General features: G+C 30.5%; 3 protein-coding genes and 1 long non-coding RNA gene across 4 annotated transcripts in view; 1 reads left to right on the top strand and 3 right to left on the bottom strand.

Moving 5' to 3' along the window:
- The window catches only part of LOC149886733 (intraflagellar transport protein 54-like), a 280,492-nt gene that overhangs the window by 195,027 nt on the left and 57,982 nt on the right, over nucleotides 1–27,483 (bottom strand). The gene's annotated exons all lie outside the window — the stretch shown is intronic.
- On the bottom strand, nucleotides 741–12,319 carry LOC149886739 (uncharacterized). Its single transcript, XM_090091427.1, has 6 exons — nucleotides 12,147–12,319; nucleotides 11,493–11,710; nucleotides 8,135–8,536; nucleotides 7,664–7,783; nucleotides 4,355–4,418; nucleotides 741–848 (listed from the first exon to the last, which is right to left on the bottom strand). The coding sequence occupies exons 3-6, from the start codon at nucleotides 8,344–8,346 to the stop codon at nucleotides 741–743; spliced, it is 504 nt and encodes a 167-aa protein (XP_089947553.1). The 5' UTR covers nucleotides 8,347–8,536; nucleotides 11,493–11,710; nucleotides 12,147–12,319.
- On the top strand, nucleotides 13,159–14,749 carry LOC149886738 (uncharacterized). Its single transcript, XR_016453795.1, has 2 exons — nucleotides 13,159–13,331; nucleotides 14,156–14,749. It is a non-coding gene; the product is annotated as an uncharacterized LOC149886738 (long non-coding RNA).
- Nucleotides 16,340–17,386, bottom strand: LOC149886737 (transmembrane protein 151 homolog). The gene has a single exon (XM_090091124.1). It carries the CDS (start codon nucleotides 17,354–17,356, stop codon nucleotides 16,388–16,390), a length of 969 nt encoding a protein of 322 aa, XP_089947250.1. The 5' UTR covers nucleotides 17,357–17,386; the 3' UTR covers nucleotides 16,340–16,387.

The raw sequence follows: 27,483 nt of genomic DNA, 5'->3' as shown, positions 1-27,483 counted from the left end.
CAGGTGATTCGAGCACGGGAGGATTTCATTGGGTGTGCTGGTACAAAGACGGAGACGCAAATTTCAGCTTTGACTCTTACGCTCAACCCCCTCTCGTCGAGCTCGTCGACTATTTAAAAAGCCCTGTCTTTTACAACAGCGAAAGGGTCCAATTTGGAAACACGTTTTATTGCGGCCACTTGTGTCTTTACGTCTTGAAAAAATGTGAAGAGGGAAAAAGCTTTCAAGACGTTGTCAACACCCTTTGATGATTGCAAATTGAATTTTAAAAAAATTTCGCCCGTTTAAAAAATGATTGACAAATTCAACAGAAGCGAATTCAGCGTTTATTTCGACAATCTTGCAGCAGACTCAACAAGCAACGTTTATATCAAAACAGACGGGTCCAGCACCATTACTGCAGATTTAGATTTCAATTCAAACAAAATCATCAACCTGGCAGAACCAACCTACTCACACAATGCCGCCACAAAAAATTATGTGGACACGCATGCGTCAGGAGGAGGAACTGCAACAGTGATTGGAACAGCGGACTTGGATTTGAATTTTCACAAAGCGATCAATTTGAACGAACCGACCAATCTTCATGACGCCGCCACAAAAAATTACGTCGACGTCAGCTCGAGCATGCGCATCAAAACTGACGGGTTGAGCACCATCACTGCGGACTTAGATTTAAATTCCCACAAACTGATCAATTTTCTTAATCCGTCAAACGCGCAAGACGGGGCTACAAAAAGTTACGCAGACACTTTGTTACAAAGATCCAACTTTTTAGGTTTTGTTCCAAATTCAAGCTTTTTGTCCCAGAACTCCCCTTTTCTAGTAGTTAAGTCTTCTTTAGGCTCCTAAACCATTTTACACACAAATCATAATTATCACATACTAGAACGAAATTTTCTATAAATTACAACTTAACACAGTATTGATTTTTGGTATCATGGTATTCAATAGCATAGCTAAACTAAACAATAACCTCAAAGTTGGCAGAGATAATTCTAATAACATGACATAAGAAGTGTTAACACAGTAATCTGGCCAATTAATTTTAAATACCTTTTTAGCAAATATTGGACTAAAGCTTTGGATGATACCCCTTAATAATTGGAGTTCTGTGTACCGATGAAAAGAGTTTATCTCAAATAAATTGTTTAAAACACAGACGCTATTATTGTGCTACATAATGTAGCACAATAATAGCGTCTGTGTTTTAAACATTTTATTTGAGATACACTCTTTCTAATGAAATGCCCGCTTCGTTAGCACTTGAAACAAAGTTTTTTTGTCACTGATGATTTTCTTTCATATTGAATACTTGTTACTGAATGATTCAACTATTTTAAGGTCTTCTTTGAAGAATATTTATTTTTGATACCAGCGTTAGGTGACGTCATACTAAAAAATTTTTGAAAATGGCATTTGAGGAGTGATTTTATTTTGGGTTGGGGTAAGTTAAACAATAGCCAACCAAAAAAAGAATTAAAGAAATTATAAAAAAACATTTTTTTTTTGTAAAAATCAACTTAAAAAATTTAAAAAAACGATAAAAACTACAATCATCTAATTAAGCCAAATGGATCGATGAAAATTCTCCATGTAAGGAGGTTAAAATATGTTCTGCAGGGGTTCACATTTTATGGATTTATTCTAAAGATTTTAAGGTGCCATAACTTTATTTATTATAGCTCAGATCTCCAAGAGATAAGGTTGGTGAAAAGTCGGGATACCAAATGAATCGAATAGACAAGGTAGAAATAGAAGGACAGGTTAAAGATCCTACTCTAATTTAAATTGAATTCAATTACTAAAGCATTTGTCCAAGAATAGAAAAGCAAGATAACATAAGTATTACTTCTGAACCAGATGGAAGCTGCTTGACCCATTACACACCTTAAGGGTCTAAACAAACAAGTTAAAAAAGCTACAATCGGGCTTTATAACGGAATGGTTCAAAAAGGATGTAATCAAAATATTATTGCGATTGGATCAGATTCCTCAAACTCAATGATTGGGTCTGGTAAAGATGGCGGAGTGTCAACTCATTTGGAGATGCTTATCGGAAGAAAATGTCTCTAAACTCCAAGGATGGATTTAAAGGGCCTATAGGCAAACTTTAATCAAAAGTAAATCATTTAAAACGACTAATAAAGTTTAAACCAATAAGACATATTGAACCTCTGATTAAAATTCCAGTTGAGATTTTGAAGTATATGTAAACCAACACTTTATTAAGCTTCAAGTTAGTTTCTTGTCTTGAATAAAGTATCTAGAATACTTTAATTGCCAACAAAAAATGTGGATATTTTTGCCATAACAGGTAGCTCACAACTTGTCAGGCAATCCTTTGGCTTTACAATATTGAACATGGCTTGGAGAGTGATATTTTAAAAATTCTAAAAGTTCTTTCTTAGTTTGTGGCTCAAGTATGCTTTCATGTGTGGCTTAGAATCAAGGTGAGACACTCTATTGTTGATGGGTCCCATCATCTAATCAAATTTCTTTATTTATTAGGCGATCAAACAGTCGAAGTTAAGGATGCTATTACAAAAACAATTCAAAAAAATTCATCCTCATTCTGAGCCTCTTCTTATTTCTCTTCTTGCAAGCTCATCGAATAAAAATAGAACTTTTGTAGTTAACATGATCTGAAAGTTAGAGGACATTCAGAGCAAGGTGATGCAAGTGTTAGAAACCGAAAAAAACCTACACTCAACGTTGGTGCTGTGACTCTACTTGAACTCATTGACTAGAATCATGAACATGTCTTGGAGCCGTTTTCACATGCCAAATGACAAAAAAAGATTTATAAAAAGTAATAGATTTTCCTATGGAAGTACCTTACTATCTTCTCTACACCCAGTCATGTGAGAGAGTTGTAAAGCAAGTTACTGAAGCAGCAGTAGCAGCAGCTGTTAATAGTTTTCAGAAAGGCAATGGTTTTTTCAAAGCAAAAATAGAGCACAGACATGTTGTTCAAAATCTGAAATCCAAGAAATATTTAATCAAACTATTTAGAGCTGATATTCAAGCTTTATTTTAGTGAAAATTTTATTTTCCATCAAAACTTGTTTTCTTTTTAACATTTTATGTAACTGTAGTATACTCTGACAAATCCGTGTGCGTCCACACAACATTTTGATGTTTCACATATAACAGTTTCAGGTAGTTCATCTGCAGGTTTTAAATTTCATATAATACTTTTTTAGTGTTCAAAAGTTATGATCATAAAAAATTTGCAACCCTCATCTTAGCAAGGGTAGAAGTTGTAAACTTCTACCCTTTCTAAAATGAGGGTTGTAAATTTTTCATAATTATAACTTTCGAAAGCCAAAAGATTATTAAATGAAACCTATTGATGAATATATTTCGAGTATAAGACAATGAAACTATATGTTTTCTTTGCTTATCAGCCTCATGCATGAGCGCAAATGATTTAACACACATGAGCAAACTGTTTAGGTGTAATTGTTTTCAGACTTTAATTGGTGCTATTTTTTGCAACACCTTCTCATATGAAATAAGCATTCTTTAGTTTGAAGTTGCAATTGGCTGAAGATGCCATATGAAACATAAAAAAAGTATATACCCAGCTAACATAAAACGTTCAAGAAACGTTCGTAGAACGTTAGAAACGGTCGGGCACGTTCTAAGAACGTTTCCAACGTTCTTTGAACGTACTTGAAGGTTTTGTGTTAGCTGGGTAGTTGCCCATGGACAAAACATTAAATTTTGCCTATTTTGCATGGTTTTTTAGTACAGTAAAAAGTATTTTTTCAAATAGTCAGTAACGCATATATATTTTAAAAAAAATTATCTCTGTTAGAATGTTGTAACAACCACGTATTATAAAAATGTAACATAACTTTATTTATTATTTTCATTTTAACGGTGTTTATTTAAATTTTGCAATTTTAAAGTTCATTTTTACCTAAAATAAAAAAAAATAAAAAATGAAAAGTTTTATTTGAATGTTGCTTAGAAATACCTACTACATAATAAAATCACTCCCAAAATTGTTATTTTTAAAAATTCAAAATTCTTTAAAAGTATGACACTCTAATCAGAGTCACCTTTACAAAGATTCTTTATGAGTAGCTGACTATCATGCCCACCTAGATTGTGAAAAACTAAGGAAGTGAAACTTGATTTCTTTAATTTAAGACTGCAAGATTTCTTTAATTTAAGACTGCAAGCTGTTCCTCTGTATTTTTCAGTGCAGTGTCAATGATCTTTTGTTTTTTTAATTACTTTTAGTGAAGATAAATTGACACTTTTAGCACTTTGTTGCACTTTCAATATCATTCTTCTCATCTTTTCCAAATATAATCCCTTTCAATTTGATGTTTCATATAACTTTAATATTTTGTTTTAATGCTTCAAAAAACATTTGCACTACATCTTCATCGTTTTCAGGTACGCTATTGAAAAAGGAGGTCACTATAATACAAATATAAACATTAACTGAACGGATATCCCACCCAACAACAAGCCGTCTTAAAGACAAATTGAAGATATCTTAAAATTTGTCTTAAAGATTTCTTAAACTGGTCTCAAATGAAACTTAGTAAGTCATCTTATTTAAGACATCTTAAAGTTGTCTTAAACTGTTCTCAAATGAAACACTGTAAGTCGTCTTAACTAAAACGTCTTACAGTTATCTTATTTCAGACGTCTTAAAGTCGTTTTATTTAACGCGTATTAATGACGGCTTAAAAGGGCGTGTGTATATATATATTTTATATATATATATATATATATATATATATATATATATATATATATATATATATATATATATATATATATTTATATTTATATATATATATATTATATATATATATATATATATATATATATATATATTACCTTCCAGTCTCCTTCTAATACAGCATAAATATATATTTATATTGTATTGGAAGGAGACTGCAAGGTGGTGACAAAATATAGAAAGGTGTGAAAATATGAACTATCCAAATGCAATAACTGAAAAAAAGATACATGATTTACTATAGAAATATTTCAGAGCATCCACAAAAAAGCGTGCAAGATTATATCTTTAAAAAGATTTTCGTAATGCTGGTGCGCTTTTAACATGTTCTGAATAATTTTATGAACAGTCTTCTCTAATTCCTTTGGATATGTCTCACGCACAGCCGCAAGAAAATCATTGTTTTTTTGGAAAGCAGCCTTAGAAGACACTTATCAATTATACATTTATAAAGGTGGGTTTCTTTAAAACTTCTCTTTCCGCCTCTCTGTCCATCCACGTTGAAATTTATCATTAGTGAACAATCTAATTTCTAAATTCAATTAGTTTCTCAGAAATCTGTGCTTGTAATAACCTAGCCATAGGACCTTTACGGTAATAATTCAAAACTCTTTTGAATTATTAGATGGTCTTTTGCATTTCGTCAAAGCAGAAATCCGAAAACACATTTAATACCAGCAGCTTTAAGGGGAGACTTATATTTCTGATAATGCTTATACGACTGGCAGCTAAAATCGTAATCTGTTCACTAGCAAAATTCTTGTTCTTCATTAAACACCACCCTTTCTTCCCAAGAACTTTTGATAATTCTCCTTTCACAAGAATAATATCCAGTATGAGCAAAAGTCTATTTTAAAAACGATCCTGCTGGGGCATCACAAAGAAAAGCTCTAACTTTAACAGTGTGTACAAGTGATTTTATTGTCAGATGAAACTGTCCGGATAACTTTAAATCACACAATTCTTGTCATTCTTCCGCAATTGGAATTAAAGACGTAACTAAAGACGCAATTAAGGAAGGAATTAAAGCATGGAAGTATAAGAGTGGACGTGCAACTTGCTATTATAGTTTAAACTTTTTGTATTAGTTTAAACTTTTATAGAATTTGTTTAATAAGACTTTTCAGAATAAAGTAACGACTTGACGTGTTGACAAATTACTACACAAATTACACCAAGGTAAAGGAAATTAGTTGCCAGCACGAAAAGGTTTTATCATTTTTTCAAAATAAACAATTTCAATTTTTGGCTCCTTTTTTCGTGTAAACAAAGTCTGTCAATGATAAAATAGACCTGTAAGGATAATTTTAAAATGTCTAAAAGAGGTGTAGCGGAATATAAAAAAGCTTCAAGTTTTTTGTCAAGATCTGGTTTCATTCAATTCTTTAGACCGTTCACCAGCTTGGTCTTTCACTCTCCAGACTTTTTTATAATTCATTTTATAATGCAAAACCTTTTAAGAAGTTATTCAAATTTATAATTTTCTTGCAAAATGCGGCCAGATATTTCATGTTTTCGTTTTTCATATTTCATATATTATTTCATTTATCGTAAAAAGCACATAATAACCCACAAGTTTTTGTCAAATAAAGTTTAGTTTATATATAGCTGGTAAATTATGTTATGTTAATATTAAATACTTAGTAAATCTTGCATTTTACCATAAATTGGCTTTGATATATTCTTCAAAACTCTGACAAATTATTTTTTTCTTCGTGTTTTTTTATTCATTTTATATATAAGTTATTTATATATTTTGTAAAAAAATATATATATATATATATGTATATATATATATATATATATATATATATATATATATATATATATATATATATATATATATATATATATATATATATATAAATAAAGACACACACACGCACGTTTTTTTAAACCGTCTTTAAGACAACTTAAATACGACAGCTTTAAAACGTTTTAAATAAGACAGCTTACAATGTTTCATTTGAGACCAGTTTAAGACATCTTTAATACCAATTTCAAGTCGTCTTAATTTTGTCTTTAAGACGACTTGTTGTTGGGTGGGAAACATCCATGATTTAAGACATCTTAAACTGGTTATTCTGACAAACGTCTTGTTAAGATGTGTTAAAGACGCCTTAAACTGGCTATTCCGAAAGACGTCTTAAACTTGTTGTTCGGACAGACGTCTTGTTAAGATGTCTTATGGACGTCTTAAACTGGTTGTCGGAAGACGTCTTAATGAGGTGTGGAAAGGCCATCTTAAACACGTCTTTAACTTATTGCAGACTTCTAGAGGAGTTAAAGATAAGTTACATACGTCTTAAAGTCGTCTTATGTTGGGTGGGATATTTTTAGATAACACATGGACGTCGGCCCGATGTCTTGCCGACATGTTTTATATCAGCTTAAGATCGGCATCGTTTTACTTCATCGGTCCAACGTCGGTCAGAAAAATAAAATAAATTAACTTATGTTCCGTCTGAAAACCTAATCGGCTTGATATCTGCAAACACACCATAAAGTGAGTTGTTCTATGAATGTTTACAATGCGCAGGCGTAATGATATTTAGCGTGTGCAAAGTGCCTCATTACTTAAGTAATGCGTCCATTTGCGACAATTGTCTTACAGTTTTCTCATTACCAATATTTTGAAATTTTCAGCTGAAGTACACTTGAAACTTAAGTGAAATTAGTATTTGAGACTTGAATTCTCTATCAAAGTTTATCTTTATAACAAATTAAAAGGCAAGTTTTTTTTAACTATTACATTTATTTTGTAGACTTACTTTTTAAACCAAAAATGTGATAAAACTATTGCTGGAAATTTACAAAATGCGTATTTATATATATATATATATATATATATATATATATATATATATATATATATATATATATATACATAAATACGCAAGAGACCAAACAGCTAACGGTAATTGGTTCTTCAGTTGGTCATTAGCTGCATATTCATTGGTTAATGAGCGTGTACTGGTACTTCTTGGTAAACCCAAAAGTTGAACTTCAAAAGTTCTTGATTGCATTGAATTTTAAAAATTATAAGTTATTAAAAACATTAGGACAACACAAACTGATCAAACTAAGATAACATAGACTGATTAGACAATGAACAACAAATTAGCTTCTATTAATAACAAAAATTTCAAATCTTTGAAAAGGTTTTGTCAAACGTAAAATCAAGAAAATCAAATTAAATATTCATAAAACTTGATTTTTAACACTACAAAAGTGTTCATGCAAAAAAAAGGTTCAGGATTGAAAGAAAAAGAACTTTTACTGGCTCAAAGATAATTATAATTTATGCTTAATTAGTACAGAAATTTATCACTACACAAAAACCTGCATGAAACAAAAAAAACTTACCTTCTATCAATATAATAGATACATGTATTTTTGTACAAATCCCATACATATATTGATCCATTATTAAATGACCAAATCAATGTATCAGCCTCATCAACAACTATTGCATTGATTTTAAAAAGAAAACTTTTATTAGGGACAGCAAGTTTATTCATTTTACTCGGATAAACATTTGTGCCTCTGCCAAAATTCGCTACACATTTTTGAGCCATCTTGATAAGCTTGTATAAAACGGTTAAAAAAATAGCACAACAAGCAACCACAGCTGGGTTTGATAACTGTGAGATGTATGATACAAAAACACTCCAAAAGGTTGAAGGATGAAGAACACGATAGAAATGAGTCAACTGCACCTCTGTTATATTTAAATTTATATTAATTCCAGGAAGAATGATAATTGATCTAAAATTAATTTTAAAAAGAAAAAGCATAAAAATATTTTACATATTTTATTTTAGTTGCATATTTTGAAATTGACCAGCTTTTTATTGCCAATTTTGATGACAGATAAAAAAGATTACTTAATTTTTTTACAAAGAAGACAGCAAAAATAAATGTGAAATAAAAGAATGAAAAAAAAAATTATGATTGTATTTCTTATCATGAAAATACAGCATTATGAAACTTTACGCTTTGACAATATGTTCTATTACACATAGGTTGACAATATATACCATTTTTTCCATATTTTGCAACAATATGTTATTTTAACAAAAATGGTAATTTTGTCCCAATTTTAATTCAAAAAAATATATATTTAAAAATTAATCAATCTTAATTATGCAAATAATAATATTTCAACTCTACTAAGCATAAATATGAACTAAAATCTAGCATAAAGCATTAGTGTTGCATTATTTATTAAGCCAGCAACAATCATTTTAATTTACTTCTTATATTTTATAACCCATGTCTAGTTTTTTTCTTTTTCTCTTCTTGTTATGGTTAAATAAATTATCAACTCTTGTTTTATTTTTAACTATTTAGAAATAAACTTTTAAAATTAAATATAGTGAAATTCATTATTCTATATCCTATAAACAGATAATACATATACACTGCAACCATTTTCTATAGACGCATGTAGAATTTAGCGGATTTACAGTGTTACAGTGGTAATAAAATTGTTCTAACGGTACTTTTGAATAAGTATATGTAAGAAAACAATGATCCATTATGCATCTGATTATTAATTGTCTTGATTTTATTAAAACAACTAAATTTTTAATATTCACGTGGGAATTTTCTATAGACGCACTAAAGCTTTTACAAGTTTTGTCGCAAATTTCTTATATTCTGTAGTATTTTTTATTTTGTGAGTCAAAATTAAGTTAAACTTAACCAAATGCCGAAAGGAAAGGTCCTTACCTATATTGAAAAAGGTCAAATATTGGCTTATCATAGAAAAAAAGTTCCAAATTGAGAAATTGCTAGAAATTGAAAAGATCAGTTCACGTTATCAGTAATTTCTTGAAAAATCCAACAGATTATGCAACAATCAAGAGGAAACCAAAGAAATCTAAAATTTCAGGCCGTGAAAAACGCAGAATTGTTCGAGTCGCATCAAATTCATCAAAAAGTTTGAAAGCAATTAAGTCAGATTTGGGTTTAAATGTTTGCAATAAGACGATTAGGAAAGTTCTTAAAGACAGCCCACACATTGTACGATCAAAAATGAATAAAGCACCGAATTTGAACCCTGTTCACAAACAGAAGTAAATACGTAAGAAGTCTAAATAGCTGAATATTCTTGTTTTCAATACCAGGTGATTTTTTCGGACGAGAAAAAGTTTAATCTTGATGAGCCTGATGGTTTTAGTGGTTACTGGCGTGACTTGAGGAGAGAACCCAAATATTTTTTGACAAGAAATTTCGGTGGTGAACCTTTGATGGTTTGGCTTGGATTTTGTGCCGCAGGAAAGTTAAACTTAGCATTTACATCTTGAAAAATGAAAAGTTCTGAATACATTGGTGTGCTAAAATTATGTTTGATTCTACTTAAAAGCAAATATCGACGCAAAAAGTTTGTTTTTCAACAAGACAATGCATTCACACTATTAACGAGACTAAAGCTTGGTTTGAAGTTAAAAAAAATGAGGAAATGTGGCGGCCTGCTTGCAGTCCAGATTTGAATCCTGTTGAAAACATCTGGGGAATCATTGTAAGACGTATCTATGCTGACCAAAAGCAATATAACTCTGTGGCAGAGCTAAAAGTAGCAGTATCAGAATGCTGGAAGGATATGGAGCCAAAAATGCTGGAAAACTTGGTGGGAAGTATGCCAAAACGAATTTATCAAGTAATTGAGCACAAAGGAGGTCCAATCGAGTACTAAAAATGTGATTAAAACATTTTTTTGGATCTATAGAAAATAGTCAGCTATCTTTTGAATTTAATTCATTTACGATTGACCTTGTTTCAAATTTGATAGTGTTTTTTGATATTTTTCATTATTTTTTGATATTTTATTTATAGTTTATTGAAATACACTATAAAGATAAAGTTAAGTACGTTTTTAAGACATAATCCACATGCTTCTATAGAAAATGGTCGCAGTGTATATAGTTTCTAAGTTTAAAATAATTTTCTTCTATCCCTGCTATGTCAAAGAGAAGAAATTTTAGTTTTAATGAAGATCTTCAGATTGAAGACTGAACAAAAGTGGTTGACAAACATTGTAACATACACTCTTCTATAACATATTGTGGTAGAAGTCACATCAACCAACATATATTTAGCAAGAAAGATGCAATTACAGAAAAAACTAAGGCTTCAGTTAAAAGTATTAGCTGGTTTATAGCAAGACATTATGGAATAGTGAAAGTGACAAAATTGGGACAACTAAATCTCATTTTGCTTATCATATTATCTCCATACATCGGAAACAATGTGTTTACTGGGCACCACAGCTAAAGTTAAAAGACCTGTTGAGAGGATATTTTCTGTTACAAACAGTATATGAAAAGAAGAGAAACCTAGAATAATGGTTGAAACAATGAATGTTAAATGTAAGAAAAAATTGTGATGCGGAGTGTAATATTGTTTATAACAAAGTGAAGGATCCAACTTTTCTGCATAAGATTACTTTATTGGAGAAATTTTTGTGGTACAATCCTAGAAGTGGTTCTACATCTAAGAAAACCTTTTTATGGCTTATCACTTAACAATTGTAAGCTCATTATTTTACTTTTTGATTGTCCTGTTTTTGTGATTCAATTATCTCATTTTTGTCTAAATAAGGTCAGCCTATTTGCATATAAAAAACAAAATGAATTTCATAGAATCCTACTAAAATATTTGACTGATTACAATTTATTAAGGGAATAAATGTAAGTTAAAGTTATGGATATAAAAGTACCTGCCATTCAAGTGGACAAAATAATAATTAAACAATTCGGGCCAGTGTTTACTGCACAAGTATAACCATGATGATGTTGCGTTTATTTGAGAAGTGTTTTGACCTTCTGCCAAACAAGAAATTTTATTTGAGACATTTACATTCCAATTATGCTTTGTTTGAAATATACTATGATATGGCTAAGATACTGTCAGTAGGAAATAAATTAAAATCAAGATCTAAACACAAAAAGAAAACTTCAATAGAGAAATCAAAGAAAAATTCAATAAGTATAACTGTTAAAAAGTTATGTCATAAAAAACATTTTAACTATATAGTTTGTAACTAAAATATTGTTAACTTTTTCATAAAATTCTAAATGAACATGACTAACATTGACTTTTAGTTTAACTTTTACAAAGGACAGTGAACTACCATTTAACAAAAGGCTTTTTCACAAATAACAGTTAATACCATTTAACTTTTTGAAAGTTAAAACAAAAATCTTTGAAAGGTTTATCTGTTGATTTTAGGTAAGAAAAAAAAGTTCACTAAATGGGAGTTAAACTTCATATCAAGTCAATATGAAAACTGACTAAAAGCAATCCAAAATATTTTTAAAATCGTTAAATAACATTTTAAAAAATTAAAAAAAAAAGTTAATTTAAAATCTACCATAAAATCATACTGCTTGCTTCTGTTTGATACACAAATGATGATGGGTGGGGAGAAGAAATACAGCATATCTCCAGAAGATTACATTTTTGCAGCTCTCAATCTTTACCTTGATATCATCATGCTATTTATTTACATTCTAGAGATTATTGGCATAGCAGGAGGAAACAAATAAATGAATGTTCAGAAGTTGATCTTGTTGACTTTGTTGTTAAAACAGTAGCAGTAACATTAATACATATTAATTCAGCATTGTTTTCATTATTAATTTCGTTCATTCTGAATGATTGATGAGAAAGTCATGAATTTGAAATAAATGGTTGTAACCTAAAATAATTTTTTTTCTCTATTTGAGAGGCATTTTTTAGGTTTTTGTTTTTGAGTTCATAAAATTGTTTTTTTGTAAGAAAAAAAAAAAAAAAAAAAAGAGTACGTCCTTTCGGAAACTTATTCTCAACAATTCTTACAAACAGCATTCGGATTTAAAAAAATATTTCAAAATAATTAATACGAAATATGTTGTTAGCAATTATACATCGTAGAACATTTCATATATAGAACATTTTATTACAAGGTTTGGATCGGTAACACACATCCAGTATAAAAGTTTAAAACATATTTAAAGTATAAAAGTTTAAAACGTATTTTATTACAAGGTTTGGATTGGTAACACACATCCAGTATAAAAGTTTAAACGTATTTTATTACAAGGTTTGGATCGGTAACACACATCCAGTATAAAAGTTTAAAACATTCTATTACAAGGTTTGGATCGGTAACACACATCCAGTATAAAAGTTTAAAAGTATTTTAAGTAGATTAACCATGTGTAACTATTCTCTTTTAGCTTTTATTTTTAAAATTTAATTTAAAAAATAATTCACAAGTATAAGCTGCATGAAAAAAGATTTTTGATTGGAATTACGATAGAATTACTTGAATGATATAAACAAATCTAAAAAAGCATATTTTATTTTTTTTTTTGTTTTCAGATTTAATGTTGAACAATTACTTCAACATTTAATGATAAACATGAAGTGGTAGTTCTAAGTGAATGTTGTACATATTCTTATTGGTTAAATAGTTTAAAATATAAGCCAATCGTAATGTTTTAATGTGTTTTTTAATTTCCTAACTGAGCTAGGATCTTTGGATAAAAGTAAAATAAAAATATGGCTTTCACTGGTGAGTTTTTAAAATTGTTTGATTGGTTTGGATCTTTTAAGTTTGTAACGTTTTAATGGTGATCATTAACTTATATAGTTCTTTTGGATTTACATATACTACATTGACATATTATTTGAAACTGAGCTAATTATGTGTTAAAATTTGTCGCCATCTTTTTTACGGGTACATGCGGCTCGTATTGTTTAATTGTTTACCCGTCTTCAGTTAAAATTTTGACCTGTTTTTATTTAAATTGTACCGCCTAGGTTAGAGCAATTTTCCTAATCGATATCTTTTGTATCCTCACAGCCACTTTTTCCTCAATACTGTTTTTGATAGAAAGTGGTTGATATATGGCATGGGTTAGGTTGTGTGCTTCCAGACGAGCAATCATGTGTTTTTCTTTGATTGTTTTATTGCTTAGGAGGTATAATTGCACTGCGACATGTCAAAGTTTTGACTTATTGCTAAAGGTTCTTTTTTTAAGAAAATAAAAAATACATTTAATTGTTTTATATGAACATAATGCCATAAAAAGAAACTAAACAAATGTAAAAAAAAACAGCGTAAAAAATTACAATCTCACTGTTCATATATAAATAACTTGTGGTGGCAATTGAATAAAACAAATCTGATGAGAGATAATATAAGAAAATATTTTTTGAGAATTTTTTTAAGTCGTCTTAAGGATAACATTTAAACCATAACTTCATTTTAACATTTTTTTTATTAAAACATTTTTTGCATTTTTTCATCAAATCATTTTTTGCTTTCGGATTTAAAATTTCTTTAACTTTATTTAAACTGTTTAAAAGTAAACTTTTTAACTTCGTTGATTTTAGTATTTGGTGATGGATACACAGCTCATGATCGGAGGAGGCAAAAAGTATTCAATCAGCCCTGAGGAATACATCTTTGCTGCTTTGAACCTGTACATCGACATAATCACACTGTTCTTATACATTCTACAAATTATTGGTCTTTCAAAGAACTAAAAATTCCACTTTTGGTGGAAATTTCTTGTGTTGAAAATAACATTTATTAATACAACTCCGTATATAAAGCTGAAGTGAATTTTTTCTTCGTGTTTTTTTTTCTTTACTTATTGTTAATATGCATTGCGTTTTATGTGTTCTGGTACTGTTGATATTATTGGTGTTATTATTATCACAGCTATTGTTATTGTAATTATTATTGGCAATATTGATATTATTGTTTTTTGTTTATTTTTGAAATTATAATTCTCGGGTTAGTTGCTGTGGCAGATTTAGACGCTGATGTTCTAGATAAAAGCGAATTATTTTAACGAAAGGCCATGCCTTGAAGAAAATATTTTTAAGCTGTTGTATGTTGAATTCTTTTTAATTGTATTAAAAAAAAGTTGTTCCTTGTAATGTTAGGAAAAACACGTCAGAAAATATTCAACATATCAAAAAGTCTTTCTTAAATTAACCTTTGACAAAAGTCAAACATTTTTAACAAGCCTTTATTTCATGGAATTCAGGCTCGCAATAACGAATTATGACGACAGCATTATTCGTGACCACTTGTCTGACGCTTCACAATAATTTACAATAGCATAAAACTGTTATTCCAAAGTTCAATTAATAACGATATCAGAACATTTAGTTGCTTACTCAGATCTGTAGATATTCAAATACTCTTCAATGACAATCATTTAAAAGTAGGTTTCGTACTGGGAGAAAAAAAACTGTTCAAAATTTTTTTTCCTTTGTCTTCAATGAAAAACTTGTCAATACGTCAAGTTATAATTATTTTGTTCTATCTTTCATTTTCAATGTTGGAAGAAAATGAGTTGTTCATTTTAGTAAGTAATAATTAATTTTAAAATACACTTTATTTTCAAAAAATTTTTTTCTAAATGATTTAATTAAATTATTCAGAAATAAAATTATTTAAAGGATTAGTTATTAAGTAATTTATTTGTAGTAATCATTACTTACTAAAATTAACAACTCATTTTCTCCCAACGTTTAAAATAGGAGATAGAAGAAAATAATTCTAACCTGCCGAATAGTTAGCAAAAAAATAATTTTTTTGCCTGATATAATCCTACTTTTGACAATCGAAGCCAAACCTGAGGAGGTTGCTTTTCTCCTGGTGAAAGTTTAATTTAAAAAACTTGACGGAAATTGGAACATCTCTGAGCGCAACCTGAACTAAAAAGTTTAAAAGAACAAAGATATGTCAAGCATGAGCTGATACTGGTTGTATTAGAGATAATTATTGAAATTAATTGATAAAGATTATCCAGTTATGAATTTCATTGATCAGTTGCTGAAAGACATTCAGCAGTTCATCGGTAATTCCTGATATACTGATAAGCTTTTGTTTAAAAGTTTATAACCAAACTACAGATGTGCATTAGTTTGATAAATAGTTATATTTATTATCAATGTTCAAAGTCTCTTGAAAATCAGACTAAAAAAGCATAAATTCCTTATTTTAAATTTTTTTTTTACTGTATTATTATTATTACTATTATTATTATCATTATTATTATTATTATTATTATTATTATTATTATTATTATTATTATTATTATTATTATTATTTATATTACTATTATATTATTACTATTATTATTACTATTTTTACTATTATTATTACTACTATTATCATTATTATTATTATTACTATTATTATTGTTATTATTATTATTATTATTATTATTATTATTATTGTTATTATTATTATTGTTATTATTATTATTGTTATTATTATTATTATTATTATTATTGTTATTGTTATTATTATTATTTTTATTATTATCGTTATTATTATTGTTATTATTATTGTTATTATTGTTATTATTGTTAACATTATTAAGGAAAAACCAATATGCTTTTAAACAATTGTTTGATCATAATAACAATCGCTATACATAGTCAGTGTTTACAGAAAAGGAAGTAATAATAAAAGTTATAATAACGCAAAACATTGATAATTATTAAAAATTGTCCTAAGCTTTCTTACATCAATTTCGTATTTTACTTTGTCACCACTATTAACAATTCTCGCCTTTCAGTTTTTTACCGATTTATGCAATACTTTCAATAGTTTTGATTATAAGGATATGATTGAGGGGGTGTAAACTTCATTGTTCCAGGGTTTTCTAAAACGTTGGGGTATTGACATAAATTGTTACGTTGGCTATCATGTTGTATTTCAGCTGGAAACGGCTGAAATCCAATTTGTGCTGAATTGAATGAGGGGCCCAGGAGGGGCTGATTAGGAGAAAAATTTTCTTCAGCCAAACTAATATTTGAAGATTGATATGAAGATGAGGAAATTTCTTTGTTAATTAAATGCTCTATTCGTTGCGTGCCAAACCTCATTAGCCATCTGTATGGCCATGATAGGGCCAAGAGATGAGTAAGTTGGAAGCAAACTTTGTTCATCCAAAACGGACGATTACCAGCAACCCCCATTACACGCTCTTTAAAACCATTTATATTGATTTCGGTGGAGGATTCTATATGGGTGTCTCTAATTCTATTTCTAGCAATTAAACTCAATTCGAAGTTTGAAAAATCGTCATATGTTTGTTGATCCGCAAAGGTGAATTTCTTTGTTAATTTAACACGCATAACTTTAGTTTGAGTATTTGGTACTTGACTGCGATCAGAGACATCTCGCCAAGACTTAATACAAAACTGTTTCGTTTCGGTAAATGTAGTAACTTTTACTTGGTAGGTTTCAACTCTGGATTGATTGTTACCTTGAGAATCAGTATACGTGATAACGCGAGTCCTAGTCTCAAAATGATAGCATTCAATAGTTACAAAAATTTGAGGTTCTTTGTCGTAGATCGAATCTAAGTAGTGAAATATTTCATCGCCGTTATAAGTGCTATCAAGATATTCCTTCTCACTGCAAAACTGGGCCTCTATTAAAATGAACAAGTAAAAAAATGGTGCTGCAACATAAACGACCATATCTGCATATGAAAATGTAACCGGTCCATATTTCTGAAGATTAAAAATAGCTACAGCTGTTCTAAAGCAAACGAGTAGCCACATATCTAAAAAAAAGTTTGCATAAAAAGAGAAGAAACTTTTAAACACAAAATTCAATTATTCTTTAACTGAACTAAACTTAAAAGTTATATATTTAATTTCATGTTGAAAAATATTTTAAATATGTTGAAGTTATGAAGGTAGAGTTTGATTGCCATTTGATTTAATTGTGTTTGAAATTATAATTTTCGGGTTAGTTGCTGTGTCCGATTTAGACGTTGATGTTCTAGATAAAAGCGAATAGTTATAAGGAAAGGCCATGCTTTGAAGAAAATATTTTAAGCTGTTGTATTTTGAATTCTTTTTAACAGCATTAAAAAAAAATTGTTGTTTGTAATGTAAGGAAAAACACGTCAGAAAATATTTAACATATAAAAAAGTCTAAAATTAAGCTTTGACACGAGTCAAACAATTTTAACAAGCCTTTATTTCATAGAATTAGGCTCGCACTAACGATATATGACGACAGCATTATTCGTGACCACTTGTCTGACACTTCACAATAATTTACAATACCATAAAACTGTTATTCCAAAGTTCAATTAATAACGATATCAGAACATTTAGCTGCTTACTCAGATCTGTAGATATTCAAATACTCTTCAATGACAATCATTTAAAAGTAGGTTTCGTAATGGGAGAAAAGAACTGCGGCCAATGCTATAAACAATTCGAAGTTTTTTTCGAGAAAAAAAATCTTTCTTAAAAACGCAATTTTTTATGTAAATAATTTTTTCATAAAAAAATGCGTTAACTCGAAGAATTTATCGGTGTTTGTATTTTTTTCGGCCATTGCTCTAAAGCATAAAACGTATACCTCATTAAAATTCACGGACATTTTTTATTCGTAATACGTCATTAATAGCAATTTTTATTTTAATTTTTGTTTAGTAGGGCTACTTAATAAACTTTATTAGTTGTTAAGTAGGTTGTGCTGTCTATTCTATTTTCAAAAATATTTTTACATTCTAGTATTTGATGTTTAAAAAAACTGTGTACAATTAAAATAGGAACATTGATTCAATTTTTTCGGACGAAGACTTAGATTTCGAAGTTGCAGAAAATGAGCTTTGCCACCGATTGCCTCGAGAGGTTGGTGTTTAAAACATTACTTAAAATTACTAAATTTTGATGTTTTTTTTTAATGATTTTTTATCGAACAAAATCAGAAATCATACTAAATAGGCGCAGAAATTATATTTTTATTTTGTTTTTCAATTTCATTTTAACTTAATGGCCGCTTTTTTAACGAAGATGTTTCTGACAACGTTTTTCGAGAGCAGTATCGAGTCCCAAGAGCTTTATTAGATTTTTAGAAACGAGGCTTAAAGATGATTTGCAACATTATACTAAACAAAATAAAAGAATTTCAGTACGTTTCCAGATAATGGTATTTCTTCATTTTATCTGCACAAATGTTTTTTTTCATGTTCTCAGAGACTGTCATGGTGTCATGGAATCTCTACCAACACAATTTATCGTATTATACACAGTGTAGGAGAAGCTAATTTCAATGTTAGTGTATTAAGTTAATAAAACTATTGAAAGTATATATATATATATATATATATCAAGGACTACTATACGGAAGGACGCGCAAAGTCGATTTCTTGACTCCGCTAGCGAAGGCCATTCAATATTTCTCACTAAACTCTTATTTAACTAAATTTGGCCGAAAAAAGCGTTTTATAAAATCAAATTACTGAAATATTATTAAAATAATTTTGCGTTATTGTTAATAAAAAATTAATAACAAATTCAAAACTTATTTAAAAAAGCATAAAAGATCAATATAAAAAAATTCCTCTATGAAAAAAAGTAAACATATCCTCTAGAGACTTTTTAACAAAGTGAAAACTTTATAATAAACTTCTTAAAAAAAGAAACAACAAAATATTATATATATATCATAATGACATTATTCAGCTAGACGTGCCTTCTTAATTGATGTCTGATAAAGACATGCATTTTTCGTTTGGTCTTTATCCAAATTCTGCATTCCATGCAGGAGAACATTTGCCAAAAGCCTGAAAAGGGTTTTTGAAGATAAACCTAAATCATAGTATGTGTTCATTACAGTAAGAATGTTTATAAGTCTTTTTCTACAACATGCTCTGTGTTTTTTTTCTTTTACAAAGCATAAACCAATTTTAACTAGCTGATAGGTACACTCATGTGGGACTGTCAAATATCCCCTTGAAACTTCCTCAATAAAGTCTTTAGCTTCATTTGTTAGTTTTGGTTCATCATCTGGATAAACTAGTTCTCCTTCACGTTTTTTCTCAAGCCACCCTGCCACATAGGCAGCAGAGTTCTCTTCAGTTTCAAAAAGACTCACATCAAAAATGCATGTTTCAATTGAGGTTGCATCTTCAATACTAATTGGACCCTCGCATATGTGAACTTTTCTATTGGGTTGCCCTACTTCCACTGATTCTAAAAATGATGCAGCAAATCGAGCTAAACGCTTTTTAAAAGCAGAGAAAACATCACCAGCTGCCATAAAAGCGTTTTCCACTGTTGATTGTCTATAAACAGAAAATTCTCCTTCTATTTTGTCACTTTGTAGCTCACGAAGCAAAACATAATCAAAACCAACTGAAAATAAATGCTTGCACAAAGCTATCAACCCTTCAGTGGTTTGCACAAGGGCTTTTTTGGTATAATTGGTAACACACTGAACTCGTTCATGTCCATTTCCTGATTTCATACATTTAAATATGTCTAAAAACAATTGAAGATTATTTGAATCTTTATCTTGCACAGATCGGTTGTGATCTCTCAGCCTAATATCTTGGCCTGTTGCAGAAACATTAACAATGTTCCACAAATCTAAAACATTCTGAATAAAAGAGGAAGTTTCATAAGCTCCTTTTAGTTTTAGGGCAGCTACTACTTTCTCATTAAATACTCTTAAAACATGTTGCACATTCTGTAGTTGAAGTCTCGAAGGATAAACAGCGGCATAGGATAAAGGAACTGATTTTAAAATGTTCTCTTTCTCATATTGATATAGACCTTTCACATCTAAAAATGAAGCTATGGTTTTATTATCTAAAGATACCTTTTGACATTTTTCAGAAATCCAGTTATTTTGTAAGCATTTAAGTAGATGAGCTGTGTCAAACAAAAGAAACCAAACACGATGATCGTCTAATGGATGAATGGCCTGATAGTCAGTAATTCTGTTAAATATTTTGCAGTATTGCTGATGGATTTTATGATTATCAGTTACAGATCCTAAAACTATTCAACCGTGTTTTTCAATTATAATAGCAGCTTCTTTTACAACAATTAACTGATACTATGATGTTAGTTTGTGAACAGGAGTAACAGAAATCATTAAACTAGGTCCGCCATGTAAGCATTTCATCATAACACATAGCATAGAGGTTGCTTTGGATTCTGGATCATTTTTTGCCATCCCATTTAAAACTCCACATGAATAAGCAACTGTTGGTCTAATCTTTACCTCATCAACTATCAAAATAACATTTTTCTGGTAATTATTCTTTACTTTTTCAAATGTTTTTTGTAAAACCTGATCAATATTAGTGGGAGAAATTATAGACTGCAGCTTTCTTTTACTTGGAAGGACTAAAAAATCACGAAGTTGATGGTAGTTGCAGTTATAAAAAGACTCGATTGCAAAGCAATAATCAGCTATAGAGAAACTTTTGTTACGCAAGAGTCTAAGTTTTCTTGTAATGAAATTCAATTTCTTTTGCTTAATATCATCATTTAATTCAAATTCATTTTCTGAAAGAGTATTTGACACCTTTTCAATAACATCATTAACATGGAGTTTATAATTATGAACTAAATAAATTGCTTCGAAAAAGTGAGTAGAAGATTAAGCCATTGTTTGGATTCAATATATTACCTAATGAAACACTAATTCTATGTTTAAAAGCAGAAAAAGTAAGTGGTGAACACAAGGTACACTTATCATAAACAATAATTGTCATAAAACTCTCTTTGAAATCTTTAGACATAAAAATGCATAAGAATTTATCCTCTTGTCGAGATATTACTATATTTTCATACTTTTTGTGTAATTCGGTGTCAGGATAAAAATCAGAAAACGAATTTATTCTATCTTTTTTGATGAAATACCTCAATTGCTGATCCTCAGGCTTAGATTGGCGAAGCACAGGCTTTGGTGTTGGTAAACAAGAAAAAGGAACATTAAAAATACTTGGTGCACATGCTGGTCGAGTATAGCCACCAGGCACCTTTTTCATTTCTGTATTTTCAGGCCAATGTTTTTCACATATAAAGAATTTAGATGGCTCCATTAGAAATTTTTACGTGAAGGAAGCACGTTAATCCATCTCTGTTTCTCAACTTCATCTTTAGGTAATTTAAAAACACGACACTTATTAAATTTATTATAATTCCCTTTACAATTTACAACGCCATATTTGTTCACCATAATAAAAGTAAAAGATTTTCAAAAATTATTACTGGAACGTAAAAGAACACTAGAACTTTGATAAAAACAATGGCCTTCGCTAGCGGAGTCAGGAAATCGACTTTGCGCGTCCTGCTGTATAGCAGTCCTTGATATATATATATATATATATATTACATATATATAAAATTGATATATACTATACATTACATCATTTTATCATTGTTAATCTTATATATTGTAATATATATCTGCTGTTGTTGCTGTTTTTGAATAAAATGATTAAATTGCCATTATTATTACCCTTGTTATATATCGTTAGCACTATTACTAGTTTACTTCACATTAGTAGTAGCATATTGCGGGTTCTAGCGCATTGATACCCTATTATATTGGGGGGTTCAAGATTTTCAAGATGACTTACCTTTTATTCAAAAAATCTGTTTAGAAGTTCCAAAAAAATTTCTTGCTGCAATATGTTTTTGTGATGATTGTTTTTGTTAAGTTATAAAATTTTTTTTCTTATTGAAGTTTTAAAAATATTTCTTGCCATGATTGTCATAAAAAATTTCTTACCGCAATGATTTAAATTTATTTTGGAGGTCTATTTTTGTATTGACCAATAGCCAAGGTGTGAATTCCGTCTTCCAAAATGAATCTTTTGTCGTCGTTAGCGCTCAGTGCGACTTTGTTGATTTCTTCGTTGTAAACGTCGTGATGAGATCGGATAACGTTCATTGTTGCAAGCTTTTCTTTCTTATCCATTAAGCAGTTAAAATAATCTTGATGTTTAATGTGATTTTCAACGATTTTATTCTTAACACCTTTGCATCTTTTGTGTTCTTCATCTTTAAGAATCTTGTAAGAGTAGAGTTTAGGTCTAAGGCCAACAAACTCTTTAATTTGCTTTCCTCCGGTTTTATCCTTGAACTTTCCGATGACCTTTTTGTTTTTACCCACTTTGAACCCAACATTTTTAATGGCAGGATGATCTTTGCTGAAATCACTCGTGTCAAATTTTTCAAGTATATCATCAGCAATGTCTTCGTAAAAATCTTTAGTTTCGATTTCGTAAAAGAGCGAGTCTGTGTCAGTCATTAACAATTTTGCTCGATCACCGTATTTTTGTTTGATGTAGTCGTAATGGAATTCAGCCATTAAAATTTTGCTGATGTCGAGGATGCACATTTCTAAATAAATGGGCTTGTTGTAAACCAACTTTGTTTTCTTCATGTGAACAGCGATTAAGTTTTCATCAGAAATGGTGAAGCTTTCGAATTGAGTTTTTTTGGATAATTTTAAGGCTTCTTTTTCTGTAGTGACAAGTCTAACGTCAACATGATTTTCGATGTTTTCAATGGTTTTTCCAAAGACGGAGTTGTTCATGAGTTTGAAAAATTCCTTATCAGATTCGTAGGTAGCGCCTGTTCTCTTCTCGGTGTTGAAGTCGATGTATGGTTTCATCCAAGGTTCTTCTCTAAAGGTGAAGCCTCGATGAATTTTGGTGATGACTAAACCCATTCGTTCATAGAGCTTTAAGTTTTCATGATAGATGACGTATTCCTTTTTAGGGTTTAAATTTGGAACGAGTTTTTCTACTTTTCCAATGGTCATTCTTTCAGGAGCCAAAGGGTAATCGTTGTGTTTATCGTGAAGGTGATCGGGGTAATCTAAATCGACTTCAAGAATGCATGGCATGGATTTCCAATGGGTGAGTTCGTCTTCAGTCATCCATTTGAATCCTCCAACGGGAAGAGGTTTGCTCATCGCCCATCCGTACAAGTTGTTGGCGTCTAAATACTGAATGAATTTTGACGGTTTTGAAGGATCAAATTTGTCCATTTATTTGTTATTGGCAGTTCCATATCAGTTGGAGATCATGCTGATTCCACCACGTACTCCTTTTTGGATCATTCGAAGCATATCAGGATCGCTAAGAAGTTCTAATTTGACTTTGGTTTTTTTATAGCAAGCGTCTATACCGAGTCCAGGGCAGGTGTAATACCAGGCGGGATCGAGCTTGTAATATTCCATGCAAACGTCCCTGAAATTTTCAATAACATCTGCAAGTATAAGCACGTCAGACTTGTTGTACAGCTCATGGTAGTCTTTAAACGTGACACATTTAAATTCTTTATAAACGTTTTGAGCATGTGCATAGTCTTCAACTTTTGCTGGTTCATCGTTTAGTTTGGAGTCGAAGGCTTCGGTAGGAGGTAATTGCGTTTCGGAAAACTTTTTAATGGAGTCCACCCATTCGTAAGGGTAAATGCCTTTTATTCTTACTAAGTCGAACTGTTTCTTTTCGGGATAATATTCAGCCACGTTTTTGCATAGGTTATTGGTTAGATTTTTAGACAGTTTTTCTAAACTGAAGGGCATGAATTTGATGCTGTCAATAAACCTCAATTCTTTCCACACTTTTTTTGGTTTTCCAGTTTCCTTATCAAAATATTCTCTCACTTTGATTTTTTTTGTGAAGATGATGTATTTTTCTTCGTTGTTGGGGATGCATTTTAATTTTCCTCTTAATTTCTTGATGAACAAATGGCTGTCGTAACCGGACAAACTGTGTAAAAAAATGGGTATGAATTTTGGGATTTTATAATTTAAGTTGCAATCTTTGTGAGCAGCTCCACGATACTTTCCAGTCAAATGGCAGTGGTCTAAGACTTTATCTTTTTTAAGATCTTTTTTGCAAATGTGGCATTTTACTGCAGCTTTAAAATTCTTTTCATCTTCATCAGTTACCACTTTCTTTTTCTCCCAGTAATGTTGTAATAAATCAATCTTGTTGAAAATTTTTGTAAGGTCTGTTTCGAGACTGGTAACAAACTTTTGTGCCACGTCGTCATCATCGCTTTCTGCTGTGTACATGACAGGTTTTTCTTTATAAATGGTTTTGTCGAAGTATTTGATGAAATAGCAGAAGGAGCTTGGAGCGCGTTTTTGGTACTGTTTGGTGTAAGACTGTTTTGAGTCAGGCTCGCAAGTGTTGACAGGTTTGATGAAACTTTCAAAGTCTGCATACACCACAAACAGAACTCTCATTAACATGTTGTAGTTTTTAAACTGAATGGTTGTTCCTTCTTTAGGAAGTTCAATTCGGACCGAGATGTTTTTGTAGCAGTCGACTTGATGTTTTTGAAGCTTTTCTTCTTGGTCATAAGCTTGCATAAAATTTCTGCAAAAATGTTGTTTTCTTTTTCCTTTTGTTTCTGAAGAACCAACCAATCGACTGAAGCTTTTAATGAAGCAATATTGGTCAGTGTCGTTTGAAATGAGCAGCAAATCAACATTATGCTTTCGATCTAAAATTTTGGATATTCGTAAAGGATAAATTATTTTTTCATCATACCCAAAGACGTTCACGATGATGTCTGGATTGTTCTCTTCAAACTTGTCGATTTTATCGTAATCGACAGGAAATTCCATTCCTTCCCATTTCAACTCTTCTGATTTTAGAATCAAGTCTTCATCAATTCTTTCGTTGTCTCTATTTTTTAGATTCAGACCTCTGGTGACAGACAATTTAAAGCATTGGTTGTCTTCGTTTTCCATGTTGATGATGGCCTTTTTGATTTTCAACTTAAGAGGGAGATCGATGTAGGAAGAACCACTGAAAGGTACCCAATCGATCATGTTAACGTCTATTTTTAAAATTTTGGAAACTTTCCAATTGGATCCTTCCTTGTTGTAATTGGACATGTTTTCAAGAATTCTTTCTTTCCATGTTTCAAAGCTTTCTCTTTTGTTTGTTGAATCGAGAACGATGTCGTATTTGGACGGGAAGGTCACAGTGCGAAGATTTTCTTCTCCAGTAGCAATATTTACGCGAATCATTTCACAGGTTAAAACAAGTTTTGTTTTTGTGTTTTTTTTAATGACTTTGATCGCAGCCTCTTTAACCATGTTTAAAAAAGCGTCAGGGTCTTCATATCGAACAGAGGGGGTGTACGAAAATTGCTCAGTGATGTGATTTAGCGCATGCTCAGTCAATAAAAACTTTATCTTAACAGACCTTGGAGCGGGAACCGGTTTACCAAATACAACGTCTTTGAGAGAATTTATCGTATTTTCCACTCCATTTCTAACGCTGCTTACTGCATTTTTCATCTTATTTGGAACGTATGGATCAACGAGAGGATTTATTTTGTTGAAATCGTTGTAGACAGACGTTGCAATTCTTGAAAACAACCCAGGTCTTGGTGCGGGAACTGGCCTAGGTGCAATAACGTTTGTTGAATCGGTAACAGGTGTGTCAAGGATGGATGGTTCAGCTCTTGTTACCTGATTTTGCAAGCGAGCAGGTCTGAATGAAATCAAGTCATTGGAAACAGGTCTTGGTGCAGGAACCGGTCTTTCACGACCTGTCGGTTTTGGAGCAGGTGTTACATCAGGTCCAACAAAAAGCCGCACTTTTGCAGGTTTCACAGAAACTTAAACAAGAGGCCGAACAAACCTAACTACGGTAGGTCTTTCATTAATAGGCAAAGACCTTGCATCAGTCGTCCGTCTACGAGCTGCAGATCCATACCCAATGATGGGTTTTGTATTTTTTATAGCTTCAATAAGCTCGGCTTTTCTCATTTTTGAGATGCCTTTGATGGCGCGGTCATTAGCCATCACTTTTAATTCTTTCATATTCATTCTATTCATTTTATACAGGAAAAAAAATTTCTTTAACTCATTTTCAATTTTTGCTAAGAATTTAAATTTCATGACATAATCACTTCTATTTGATATCCGTGTTTATCGTCAAAGTATTTCCAATAGTGTCCCGTTTCTTTTCTTAATTTGTAATGAGAATTATATTCAGTCACTTTTCCAGTTTTAACATGGGTTATTTTTAAGTGAAAGGATGATTTCTAATTTCAACAAGTCTTTTCCATTTAGGATCAACAGGTTTTTTTTTCTTTTGGTTCATGTATTCTCGGTCTTCCCACGGGTGTCTTTTCTTTCACATCTTCCATTAAATCGCTTTAATTGATCAAATTGTTTTCAATTGCGATCAGTGTCAAAGTTGTTTTATTGTCAGACGTTTTGGTAACACCATTTTTGACTAGCAAATCTTTCAAAACCTTTTTTGTGTAAATCATCTTTTTCATTTGAGCTGGAATTTATTTATCTCGAATTCAATTTTTTTTTCAATTCTTCAAAAAGAATTAAAAAATGTTATTCAGAATCACAAAGCATGAAATCCGTTTGAAACCATATCCATTTTAAAGTGGGATTGACGTCAATCAATCTCGAATAATTATTTCGTCACTTTCCAAATCTTCTTCAATAGCATAATATTTTATGACGGCTTCATTCCACTTCAATGTAGTGTCAATAGTTTCCATGTCTTTACGAAGCAAAGTTTGCACCCTTTTACCTGGTACATCATCGTCCATGAATACCATGAATTCATCGTGCAGTTGACTTCTGTGAATGGATAAGTCATTAATCAGCGAAACAAAATGATTAAAACCATCATCAAACTTTTTTTTAGTTATTTCTGAACACCACCAATCTGCTTCAATAGTATAGACACCACCAACTCTATACCGACGACGAAACCATTTTGATTGGAGACTTTTAATTTTATTAATCATTTTGTTTTGCTGATTAACTATTTCAACTATATTTTTAATCATTTCGTTTTGCTGTTTGATTTTTTCAATTATTTGTCTACGTGATTCTTCTAACAGTTTACTTTGCATATTACCCATCT

This window comes from Hydra viridissima, unplaced genomic scaffold (genome assembly GCF_058129835.1).
Source record: "Hydra viridissima isolate aposymbiotic clone 2 unplaced genomic scaffold, HvirCarnegie_v1 scaffold_6, whole genome shotgun sequence".
NCBI lineage: Eukaryota > Metazoa > Cnidaria > Hydrozoa > Anthoathecata > Hydridae > Hydra > Hydra viridissima.
The sequence above is the reverse complement of the archived record's forward strand: the minus strand, read 5'-3'. Positions and strand labels throughout refer to the sequence as shown.

Bases quoted from the DNA above. Each gene is read 5' to 3' on its own strand.
- LOC149886739 (XM_090091427.1), bottom strand. From the start codon at position 8,346: ATGGCTCAAAAATGTGTAGCGAATTTTGGCAGAGGCACAAATGTTTAT. The intron at 7,784-8,134 runs GTAAGTTTTTTT...AATGCAATCAAG, and splicing joins ATCTATTATATTGATAGAAG to AACTTTTGAAGTTCAACTTT. The intron at 849-4,354 runs GTTATATGAAAC...AAAATGGTTTAG, and splicing joins CATTAAAACAAAATATTAAA to GAGCCTAAAGAAGACTTAAC.
- LOC149886737 (XM_090091124.1), bottom strand. From the start codon at position 17,356: ATGTGGCTACTCGTTTGCTTTAGAACAGCTGTAGCTATTTTTAATCTT.